The following is a 13298-nucleotide window of genomic DNA, read 5'->3' as shown; positions in this document are numbered from 1 at the left end:
TTTAATGTGATAGCTGATAGACAAGGACTTCAGTCACATTCATTTTAGCATTAGCTGAAACATCCAGACAGTAATAATGACAGTGAACCAAACATAAATAGACAGTTTATGCTAGCAGCAACTTTAAATAAATTAACGGCCATTTTTGCACTATATTAAACCATGCTACATGTTTAAATCATGTTAGCAAGATGTTACAAATGGTGGCTACACCTAACAAAATTCTAAAACGTGCTAGCAACACTTAGCTACATATTTGAACATGCTAAACTTAAATTAAATTCGTTTTATAAATTTTACCACTACTTGCATCTAGGGCTGGGCAATTTGGCCTAAATTAAAATCTCAATTAATTGAACATTTTAACTCTATTATGATTAATGAACGATTATTACATTTTTTATTTCATGCTTTTGCCCTCATTGTTCACTGATAAGTTTTGTGCGAGAGGTAAGGGTGCATTGCTTGATTTTAAATAATTGAAGTAAACACACACTCTACTATCTCTAATTACTTATTGAACATTAATGCGGAACAAATGAAATTAAAACACACATTGCATAAAATTTAGCTCTCTACCCCCATTACCGCTATCAAACTGACCAATCACAAAGCTTGTGCTACGTGTTGTTGAGATAAGTAGTTAAATTTTTTGAGAGGGTGTGCAGGACCATACACATGCGCTTGGCAGAAGTATAATATCAGAATTATATAATAAGTATGAATTTGCCTTGACACAGCAGGGTCACATGATTCCACACACGGTAGGGAAAGTAATAAAAAAAATTGACCTGAAATAATTTGATTGATTATAGTTTATAAATTTCGAATTTTAATTACTTTTATTAATCGCCCAGCTCTAGTTGCATCTTAAAAAAATTTAAGTTTCTAACATTGGCTGTTCAATCCAACATCCAAATCTGTCTAAAAACCTGGCTATTTTATTTTTAGTTTGTGTCTCTTCTGTTTACGAGCTTATAAAAAGAATGCTTCTTAACTCACCCACGTTGGCCTTGCAGCTGATGCATTCTGACTGTCTAATAATGACTTAAAAGTGAGCGGAATGGGAAGTGACAGTGATCTTCTGTCACATGTGAACATGTCAAGGGTGCAGAAGGTTTGAGTGACAAGTGTGTGTGACACGCTTGGTTAGAGGCGATTACATGCTCTGTCTTTGCCAGGGTATGTTGACAGGCCGTGGTTACTGTAAGTTACTGCAGAACTGGCTTTGCTGTCATGTGAGTTTTCTAGGCCTTGCGTATCCAGATAATGAATCCTTCCAAAGTGGAGTAATGAAATTCAAAGCCAAAGAACGTTCTCACCCTGAAATCTTTTCACAGATTTACAACAGGGAAATCTCTCCCCAGTGAGTACATCCCCAGAATCTTCTTTGAGAACCATGTAAAGTCACATATTCATTCTCTGCCTACATAGGTCTGTTTGGTATTAAAGGGATAGTTAAACTCAATTCATCTTTATTTCTATAGTGCGTTTACAATGTAGATTGTGTCAAAGCAGCTTAACATAGAAGTTCTAGTAAACTGAAACCGTGTCAGTCCAGTTTTCAGAGTTTAAGTTCAGTTCAGTGAGGTTTAATTTTCACTGCTGAAAGTCCAAACACTGAATAGCAAATCCATCGATGCGCAGCTCCACAAGTCCCAAACCAAGCAAGCCAGTGGCGACAGTGGCAAGGAACAAACTTCACCAATTGACGAAAGTGAAGAGAGAAGACTCAGTTGGGCATGACCATTTCTCCTCTGGCCAAATTTCTTGTGCAGAGCTGCAGTGTAGGCACTGAGGGCTGGAGAACACTGGACGTCCATTGTGGAGAAGCTGCAGGTGTGAGTAGGTCACCGGCGAGTGTTCAGGCTGGTCCACGAGATCAATGCAGAGACTCGTCTGTCACTAGGTCTTTCAGGAATCAGTCTTATGCTCTTCACTCCTCCATGACCACCACAACATCTGCTCAGAATACGGCTTGGTCCAGGGTTATGGAGACCTCTAGAAGTCCTCTAAATGGTTGGCATCATCTCTTCACAGGACTTGGATCCCATGACCCAATATGAAAATTCAATCATCGTTTTGATCGGTTTAAGTTCCTTTATAATTGTTGAACACAAAAGCAGATATTTTGAAGAATGTTGTAAACCTGTAACCATTGACTTCTATAGTATATTTTTCCTGCTATAGATGTCAGTGGTCACCTATTCCCTACATAGGAACACAATAGGAAAAAAAAGGATTGGAAAAGTGAAGAGTGAGTGAATGATGACAGAATTTTCAGTTTGTACTGAACTATCTCTTGATAATTGAGTGGCAAAAAGCCAAAGTTCTTCTACAAAGGTCTTGGTAGGTCAAATAGTAACCTGTAAAAATGAGGATAAAACTGAGGTATACAGAGAAACAACATAGTGTTGCTTTCTCCGTTAATAGCAGCCTATTATTTTACTAATGTAAAAAAAAGTGTGAGCGAGTCACTGAGATGTTGATTTATTAGATTTGTCAAATTTATAACAGAAGCAAAAAAGTCATATTTTTATTACGCAGTGTAATGTTTATTTATATAGTGCATTTATCATGTATGGCCATACACCCAAAGTGCTTCACAATCATGAGGGGGGTCTCACCACATCATCATCAGTGTGCAGCATTAATTGGATGATGTGACGGCAGCCACAGGACAACGGCCGCACTTATCACATACCAGCTGTAGGTGGAGTGTAGAGACAGTGAAGAGCCAATTCAGTGGATGGGGATGATTGGGAGGTCATGATGCGCCCACTGACAGTATTGTGTCCCCTTCACTATACTGGGGCATTAGGACTCACACAGCCCACAAATTGAGCGCCCCCTGCTGGCTTCACTAACACAACTTCCAACAGCAACCTAGTTTTCCCATGAGGTCTCCCATCCAGGTACTCACCAGGCTCAGCCCTGCTTAGCATCAGTGAGTAACCAGTCTTGGGCTGCAGAGTAATATGGCTGTTAGTCTGACTGCAATTTATTTTTACACTCCACACAAATTCTTCCTCTGGAAAGTCATGTAAATTGATTTTCCTGTGTGTAGTGTATACAAATACAGTAGGTATTTTCATTTAGTTTTGTCTTTGTGATATCATGTCAGTCATTATTATTGTTTAATGCTGATATTCTGCTGGCCATTCCTCTACAACAGGTGATATTAACTTGTTAACTGACTAGCAAACTGAGAAATGAGAAAAGGGTCCATTCTCACACTCTCTGTGGCCTGCTTATTTCACCTCTGTGACTTCCAATTTCAAAACTCCTGTTGTAACAAGACTGGACAGAAACTGTATTTGATGCTCCAAACCACATGTGTATATAAAACACATACTATGCTGAGAAATATGCTGAGACTTTTCACAACGTGTCCCTGGCACAATCTGAGAACATTTCCTCAAAAGCACAGTGCCAAGAAATGTCCAAATCAAAACTCTTGAAATGTCATTTCATATCATCAGGCTCTGAGGTCACTGAAGTCTTTCACAGCAATGCTAGACGTTCACAGAGAAGGGCGCTGGGCTGAGGTTGGCTTGAGTTGAGTACTGTGTGAAGAAATTGGGGCATATTGGATGAGTCACTTGGAGCGTGGCAACTCTACAACAAGGGCAACTGAGAGGCATAATTACATGCTGTCCTCGCTGATGTACTTTAAACAAGTGTGTTAAAGGGAAGCAACATCTTGGATATCTGAAAGGGGATACTTAGGGTTAGAACAATGTGTGACACATCGTCTGATAGCGTCTGAATGTTTAACTGGTTCCAATGTAAACGCTGCACTAAGAAATAAATCATTAGGCAGCTTGACTTATTTCTGGATGCAAGGGTAGTATGGGCATGGGAATCTGCCTTGAAGGGGTAGAAAGATCCTACAGCTGGATCCATATCAATATCCCAGTAACATCACCATCCCACTGACTAGTCTGTTCTTGTGCTGGTAAAGAAAAAATACCACACTCTATGAGAAACTTTGCATTTGTGCATGAAACTTTTGCGTTCTTTCACAAAAAATGTGATCTTCCAGTGAGAAACTTTGACTTTACTCACAAAACATTTGTGTTCTTGCACTAAAACAAAAGTTGCATTCTACCCAAAACTGCCTTCGCTCACAATACATTTGCGTTCATGCACTAGAAACTTTTCCATTCATTATTTAACATTTGTGTTCTCTCTTTCACACACACACACAAAAAATTTCCACAACAAACTTTGCTTTCTGTTACAAAACATTTGTGTTCCCCTAAGAAACTTTGCCTTCAATTTCAAAACCTAAATCACCCGAAAATTGACTTGCCACCATTCATGAAAACAATATTTTGAGGAATGTTTGAAACTAGTAGTCACATGCTGGAGCAAGTCGAGGACTACAAAAGTAAGGAACCATGTGCAGTTTAATAAATTAGTCATACAGGCAGGCAATGGTCAATACAGGAGCAAACATGAACATACAGGTCATTCAAACCGTAGTCATAAAACAGACGTAAGGTCAGTACAGGTAGGGATGGGCAGTATTTAGGAAAGATGTATTTGTAATACATATTTCAAACATAAAACAGTATTTTGTAATTTGCATCTTATAGAGTTTTTATAAATGGCTTAATATTTTGTATCAAAATACTTTAGTGTCTTGTATTTTTGTAGTTTCAAAATATTGTAAAATACTTTGCAGAACATCATTAATCTCAGTCTCAGGACTGCTGGGGGAAATGCAGAGGAACGTTAGAAATATAAAACACCTCAATATGGTGTACTGGCCTTTGTAAAGAGGGTAATCTGAGACTCTTCCAGTTAAAAAAAGATCTAAAAAGAATCTTGGGAAATAAGTATACTGTACAAATAATGGATGGATTGTAATTTGAAACTCAAAGACAAAAACAAGTTACCTTTGGGTTACAAGTCCAACTCACAAACCATTAGTCCACAATTGATCACAAGCTTCAGCTGCATGTGTCATCAGTGGTGATTTGTGTGTGTAAAACGGAATGATGGAATTTGTAGTTCGTAAATGTGACATATGTAGTTCACCAGTGATCTCCCAGGATTGGATTGCTGGTGATTGTGACACTAGTGGCCAATGACTTCCATAGTAGAACAAATAACCAGTTTTCAAAATGACTTCTGAACTGGTTCAGAACAAACCGAGGGTGAGTAAATGAAGGCAAGATAACATTTTTTCGGTGAACTATCCTTTTCACTAATTTATTTTTTTTTTATTTGCTTGTTGGAAAACAAATATTTTGTGGATGGATGTGAGGTTTCTTGGGAAAACTTGTTTGTTGAGAGAAGGTAGTGGTATTGAATTTTTTGTCCCTTTGATGCCCACATAACAAATTTCCCACGATTATTGAAGAATGGGGGGACAAGTGTTGGAAGACACATCTCTTCAGTATCCACCAGTCACCGATAGCACCACCGCAAGCTATGGCCAGATATCAGTAAAGTTCTTGTGGCAGCAATCAAACATCTCCTATTTAACCCCAGTCTAACCCTCCAGCGCCGCCACCTCTTCACTCAGGCGCCCAGAGAATCTGTGCAAAATGCGTCACAATCAGCTAAACCCGTCACACTGTGCCAGGTCTCTTCATGACCACCACCTTTCTGTCACTTCATTCACACGCAGGTTAAGACTGCTGAGAAACAATCTGCTGTTAAAATGATAATCAAGTGAGCATATAGGGCTGAATGTGATAGCGACAGAATACACATCTGATATTTCAGTAAACGTGCAACTGTTTTGATGTGATGAAGAATGTAGCTGTAGTTATTGTCAAATGGATTTTGACCGTGTATACTGTATGTGAGGTCACATGTTTTTTCCCCCAGGTCTGTCCTCTGGCTTGTGTATGTATATGGCTAGGAAGCAATCCGTTCTGGGATACTGGAAGTATGTGGGACAGATAAAACACTTCAGAAGTGGTGTTCTCATTTAGCTGGACACCGATAGGGGATTTTTCCATTTTGGGATCTTACTGAAACCACTAGAGAAGTGAAAAAAAGAGAGAGACTTTACTGTTATTTAGGTTGATGAAGAGATAGCTGTATACTTGTGTACAGTATCCTAAATTCACTGGTAGTGAATGAAGTATGTTGCAATTTGAGTGACCAAAATTACAGATTTAAGAAAAGACACCTGCAGTATAGTATTACCATTTGGAACCAGTGATTGATATTGATTAATGACACAGAAACAGTGTTTATGAGTAGTGAGCACTTGGGCTAAAAAAAAAATCCATGTAATGTACAATAACCAGACACACATACTATTCATGTAGATACTTCGTCATATCTACTATCAGATTTGTGTTTAAGTAGGGTTGATTTAAGCACTTAAAACAAGTAAGAATTGATATGATATTAGTATTTATACAACACTTCTGTCTGGTTCTTTAATCTGATTGGCTGATAGCTGTGAAATATTCTGCAAATAACATCACTTGTCCGGCCTCTTAACCCTTCACCCTTGTGTATTACTCCGCCCATATACAGCGACGAGCAGAGGGCACTCTACAGTTTGACAAATATTGCTGCTGTTGGGCAACATAATGTACTTTTGAGGCTTTTTTAGTTGAAAATATAGTTGTTTAGATTGCAACTATGCAGTTTATTTACAAGGATAGTGCCTATTTATAATTTCTGAGAGACAGCGAGTCGGTGGCCATTAGCCTGTCTATTTGCAAAGACGGTTGACAATGTTCATCCACAAGATGGCGACAGAGACCACATAATAAGCCCTAAGAAAAAAACTGCATAATTTTAAACTACAGCTTATCAAATCATTATTAAACATGTAAATGACTAAGTCGATTTCTCTCTTTGTATGTTGTAGTGCTGTATTTACCATAGTAATATTGTGATCTTCCGATTGCAACAGAGAAATTCTGGGAAATCTCTGTAGACTGATGGCATTTCATGTCGTTCAACCTGATAATCTTAAAATGTCAGCAAAATCATCTGTTTTGTCATCATTTTAGACATTAAGCTAGAGAATCATTCAAATACTAGCTCTAAAGTGAAGTTGGTGAAGCAACGATTTCTGCTGTTCTGACGTCAGTTGCAGATGTGAATGAATGGCGGAAGAAAGTAGTTCCTCTTACAAAAAGGGTTTTGAGACTCCATGTTTGATTTAAAAAAAATAAAAAAAATTATACACACAATTATGCAGTCGAACTGTTGTATAAACTCAATATCACACTCTTAGCAGTGCGATGTAGCTGTATATCGTGGCACACGCCTCCCACCAGTGCCAATATACACATCGCACTACTTGTGTGATATTGCTTATTTATTCAACAGTTTCTTCTCCTCAGTGTCAGTATATTGCGCACGAACACTGTGCAGCCCGTGACTTACACCTATCATGTCAACATGACGGCGAATAATCATTGACAATTTTAATTAAGTTGAACTAACCCTTTATGTTTGTGCAGAAGACACTTCTTTTGTCTTCATTTTTTCTTTTGTCAGGAATTTTTTTAAACTTAAGCTACTTTTTATAAAACTGTTGTACAAAAACACTGAAATGCTTATAGTATTAACTCTCCTAATTATACATGCCCTCAATAAATATCACAAAATAACATTTTGTATAAATACTCAAGTAAAGGTAATGTGCTGCAGTGGTGTTTGGTAGAAATGTGGACCACATCCCACTAGGACATACCTTTCAGAGTGATAAACGCTGTTTGAGAGGGAGAGAGGGGGGAGCTTGAGCGCGCATCTGCCTTCTGTCAAAAGTGACAGCTGAGTCCACTGCTTCCTCTGTGAACGCGCAGTACCATTAAACCACAATGAGCTCAAGCAGCCGCGACGCCTCTGAGGTGTTAGTCTTCAGCTCTGCTGCGTTGCGTTTCCTTCTATATTGGTTTCAGAATATGTAACGTCTGGTTTCGAGGAGCACATGCGTGCGCTTCCACTGCGCGGAGCAACATTTCATCTGAGTTTCGAGCCTCATAACTGCACGGCGCTTGTTTTCATTCAAACTCGTTTCCTTTTATTTGCATCTCCACTCGGCGACTTTACACTTTCGCGAAGGTTCCACTGGAAGACGCGTGTTTTTATTCAATTATTATTGTTATTTGCTTAAATCCTCGGCTGTAAACACCTGTTTCCTGCACAATGCGTGCGAGTTCTAGATTATCTTCTTTCGTTTTGCTCGGTCGTCCTTGAACGAGACTGAAAACCAGAATAAGAGGGCTCTTGAATCTGTCCACGCGTGAAAAATGCCCGTGCGCCGCGGACATGTCGCTCTCCAGAACACCTATCTGGACACCATCATCAGGAAATTCGACGGGCAAAGTGAGTTTAACAACTTTTTCATGTCCTTTATTTCGTGTAAAAGCCATTTTATATCTCAGAAATGTTTTAGGCTAGTCTAATATAGTAGATAGATAGCGAATGTTCTTGTTTATTGATCGACTGGGTTCACTCGTGAGAAACCGCCAGAGATCAGGCAATGGAAGCGCGGAGGTCAGTCAACAGTTTGAGATATGATTTGCATAGCAGTTGATCATCAGGTGAGAGAAAAACAGCGGGTCTGGCTTGTTTTATCCATATTATGTAAATACAGTGGAAAAAAACTTCACTGATATGGAAATTTGCTAACGACCATCTGTCTCGTTGGTTTTTCCATTCTTATTGTAGCTTGTTTGCACGTGCGCGTGTTTATGTCTTACCACCTGCTTTGTTCCTTCAGTGAAAAAAACCCTCATTTTACCAGTTGTACATTTATTAAAACCGTTTCATTTACCATTTAACACTCTTCAATTTGTATTTCACCACGTTGTGATACATGTTTGATCCTAAGCAATTTTTACAGCAAATCTATGAGTAGGCTAATTATTTCTAACAGAAGGTTTTCAGTTTTATTTAGGAAGAGCTCTTTGGCATTATCTGAATCCTAATTTCTGCTCTCAGGATTATCTTAATCTATATCCTTGTTCTAATTATCCTCAATCTAGTTTGACATCTTTTTAATCCTAATACCTGCTCATGTCAGTATTTAAAGGGATAGGTTACCCCAAAATGAAAATGTACTACTCCTCAATGTGACATTTTCATCATTTTTTGCTGAAAACATAGTTTGATTCAAAAAATGAATCAGGTCAACAGCAGTTGGCATTTTGAGAGTCAAAAAACAGCAAAACTAAATTAATATTTGTGGTTTCTGAAGATTCAGTGGGTCTTTTGAAGCAAAGCATAATGACGTATGCAGTGTGCATGTGTATAAAACACTACCTGTATAAAAAATGCAGATTGACTTGCATGTAAAGAATCACCAAGGTTTATGGTTTGAGCTAAAATCCTCTTAAATGTTCTTCTAGGAAAAAAAAGATATCTTTAGACCTGAGGGTGAATAAATTAATACTAAACATTATTATGTATTCTATTATTTTATATGTTTAATCTGGGTAATAATCAGTAAGTATCTTTATATAAAAAAGCTACTTGTAGGGTCTTAAAGCTCTTTTAAATGTTTTAATAAAAGTTAAAAGTCACCCAGAGTGCCATGTTTCAACAAACAAAAATTGCTGAAACCTTTATCACAATATACATGGTATTTTCACCTAAACTACATAAAAGATTAACAGGTAAAAAACCCCAAAAAAGTGCATTTTTAATTGTATATGCATGTTCAGAGTAAATGTTTCAACAAAATTAAATTGTGAAAGGACTATAAAATACAATAGGTAGCATTTTACAATAAAGTCTCATTAGTGAATGTTAACACATTAAAATCAACAGTGAGAAAAAGGCAGATTTATTAGTTGCTCTGTTAAGTTTAAGTTAAAACACAATTTAACTCTATTTAATAAAACAATTATGACTATCAGATTATGACTATGATTTTAATACGTTATTATCTTAACTTGGGGTGGCGCAGTAGGTAGCGCTGCCGCCTCACAGCAAGAAGGTCACTGGTTCGAGCCTCAGCTGGGTTAGTTGGCATTTCTGTGTGGAGTCTGCATGTTCTCCCGTGTTCGCGTTTCCTTCGGGTGTTTCGGTTTCCCCCACAAGTCACGCTATTGTTGAATTGGGTAGGCTAAATTGTCCGTAGTGTATGAGTGTGAATGATGATGTATTGGTGTTACCCAGTGATGGGTTGCAGCTGGAAGGACATCCGCTGCGTATAACATGTGCTGGATAAGTTGGCAGTTCATTCCGCTGTGGCTGCCCCTGATTAATAAAGGGACTAAGCCAAAAAGTAAATGAATGAATGAATGAATTATCTTAACATTGCCTAAAATTAATAAAAGCTTTTGTAATTTTCATCATGAGTTTAGTTAAATTACTAATAACTACTGGAGCCTTATTAGTATTCTATATATATATATATATATATATATATATATATATATATATATATATATATATATATATATATATATTTTTTTTTTTTTTTTTTCAATCCATATTTCATCATGTAGTATGTCAAATTTATGTATGAAAATGTTTTAATAAGCTAACCAATTAAGTGCCCAAGCATTTGACGCTGTTATGAACACAACTGCAAATACAATGTGAATATTCTTAAAAAGCACTGTAAAAATGTAGGTAATAAATACTTATTTACAGTATTTAGAAGTGCTAACAATATCAATATCGGGATCATTATCACAATATATTGCATTATCGAATATCGGCTCATGTACAGGTGAAGTCAGAATTATTAGCCCCCCTGTTTATTTTTTCCCCCCAATTTCTGTTTAACGCGGAGAAGATTCTTTTAGCACATTTCTAAACATGATAGTTTTAATAACTCATTTCTAATAACTAAGTTCTTTTATCTTTGCCATGATGACAGTAAATAATATTTGACTAGATATTTCAAAACACTTCTATACAGCTTAAAGTGACATTTAAAGGCTTAACTAGGTTAATTAGGTTAACTAGGCAGGTTAGGGTAATTAAGCAAGTTATTATATAACAATGGTTTGTTCTGTAGGCTTTCGAAAAAAATATATAGCTTAAAGGGGCTAATAATTTTGACAAATAATCAGCTCAAGTGATTTCCATTGTAAGTGTTATTTGGCTGTCCATCCGAAAAGCACACCAAAAAGTCTAGTGTAATGTCATCACGTGTCACTTAATTATATATTTATATATTGCAAAAAATGTGAAATCTTTAGCGTTTTTTTGTTTAAAAAGTCTTGCACATTATTGACATATACCTGGCCATGTCCCATAATTTAACAACGGCTTTGTTTAGCTTTCATACTTTTATATTTGATAATTTAGCACATAGGCAACATGATGGCTCAGTGGTTAGCATTGTCGCCTCACAGCAAGAAGGTCACTTGTTCGAGTCCCGGCTGGGCCAGTTGCCAGTTCTGTGTGGAGTTCGCATGTTCTCCCTATGTTCGCATGGGTTTCCTTTGGGTGCCAAAGACGTGCACTATAGGTCAATTGAATAAACTAATACTGGGTTGCAGCTGGAAGGGCATTCGCTGTGTAAAAGACATGTTGGATAAGTTGACGGTTCATTCCGCTGTGAAGACCCCTGATGAATAAAGGGATTAAGCTGAAGTAAAATGAATGAATTTAGCAGATAAATATAAAAAAATTCTAGTGTAAAATGTAATTACAATTACCTTTTAATAATACCTGCTTTGTTTCATACACAATTGACTCCTCACTGTACACAGATGCATATCCAACTCTCAAAACTCGTCAGAAACTTTGTTAAAAATAGTTTTGTATACTTTTGTGTCTCTTATTTCTAGGCAAGAGTCAATATTCTATGCCATGCTTTCCTCTGCCTTAAATGCAGGCATCAGTCATTTGATTTGTATATGGCTATTGTTATATCTTCCTCTTTTGCATATATGTGTGCCTGTGCATATGTGAACATCATCTCCTCCCTTCGCTCCCTATCAGTTAAGGCTAAGTGTCATTGTGCGGCTGCTAGGCAACATTCTCAGTGTGTTGTGTTCTGTTCCTGAAGTAAAAAGGCGATAATGAGTTTGATGCTGAGGGGCAGTAAAGTTCCTGTCACCAAACACAATTACCACTTAAAGATGGAGAAACATCATTGAGATTCAGAGATAAAAGCTGGCAGAAGGGGCACATGTCAAAGATACCCTTAAGTATATTGAATTAAAAAACAAAAACAAAGAATATTTTACTCCCTTTCCATTTGAACCATTTTTAGAGTGTTTTCTCTCTATCTGCTGATGCTGATGTGTGAAGCTCTCGCTGCAAAAATAGCACAGCTGTCAGCAGATTTCCTGTTTATATCGAAGTAGTCCTCGTAACTACAGAAAATGATCTGTAGTACTGTACGGCACAGGAAGGAGACCGTAAAAAAACATGAAGCAGGCAAGACAGTAATCATATCAGAAGCATGCCTACAGCAACAGGGTGTGAATGTGTTTGATTTCTATTTGGGTTTTGTATTATTACATAAAACCTAAGAAAAGAAGCAGTTCTGTTTTTCTCCAGCGGATTTAAACACAGGTTAAACACATAGTTTGCAATAGTTTGAAGTAGAGCGAGTGTTTTTTTTTCATAATAACAGAAAAAATTGTGAAGTCATTTTTTCATGTCAGTTTTAGAATAGGCATGGGACGATAACTGTTTTCAAGGTATACCGCAGTTTGGAAAAGTCAAGGTTTTAAAACCGCCAAAATTTTCTGCTATATCATTTTTAAGGTATATGTCAGATTTTTTATTTACTTTTTTTAGTATTTTAGGACAACAGTATCTCCAGCAGAAAAAATATCCAAAAATGCTGTTTTAAATAGTAAAGCAATCTGTTTTTGAAACTAATGAAGACAGCAGAAGTTAATGATTCATTTTCATTATTTAGCCTGACATGTTTACTGCTCTAAAATATTATAAATGTTTTTCAAAATAAAATATAATATATTGTGTTCAAAGTGGAAAAATGTTGTAGTTTTTTACCCAAAACATTTAAAAAAAACTTATTTTAGAGGTGTAATCACAATACCGTGAAACCGTGATGTTTTTATTCAAGGTTATCATACTGTGAGAATCTTATACCGACCCATGCTTATTTTAGAATAGTTGACATTTTTAAATGTTATTAATGAATAATTATTGTTATTATTAAAGTTAAATTTTTTTATAATATATTTAAAAAATTATATATGTATATTTTAATATTTTATATTGTAATGTATTTGAAATGCTGTGTGTCTACAAGGAAAGCAATGCCAAATTCTCATATTTACTTGTCATCTTTTATGTATTTTATTAATTATTTTATTACCTTTATTAATATATTTTCAGTAATAGGGACAAGACTGTGAAATTAAAGC

At 36.6% G+C, this 13298-nt stretch overlaps 1 protein-coding gene across 3 annotated transcripts in view; it reads left to right on the top strand.

Moving 5' to 3' along the window:
* Window positions 1-7761: 7761 nt before the first annotated feature.
* The window catches only part of kcnh6a (potassium voltage-gated channel, subfamily H (eag-related), member 6a), a 60412-nt gene continuing 54875 nt past the window's right edge, over window positions 7762-13298 (top strand). The window contains exon 1 of one of the 3 annotated variants that reach the window (XM_056453637.1): window positions 7762-8316. In XM_056453637.1, the coding sequence (XP_056309612.1) occupies window positions 8241-8316 (76 nt within the window). In that variant the 5' untranslated portion in view covers window positions 7762-8240. The remainder of the gene's footprint in view (window positions 8317-13298) is intronic. The other 2 variants (XM_056453636.1, XM_056453635.1) reach the window with 2 other exon arrangements.

The sequence above is a fragment of the Danio aesculapii genome, chromosome 3 (genome assembly GCF_903798145.1).
Source record: "Danio aesculapii chromosome 3, fDanAes4.1, whole genome shotgun sequence".
Lineage (NCBI taxonomy): Eukaryota > Metazoa > Chordata > Actinopteri > Cypriniformes > Danionidae > Danio > Danio aesculapii.
The sequence above is the reverse complement of the archived record's forward strand: the minus strand, read 5'-3'. Positions and strand labels throughout refer to the sequence as shown.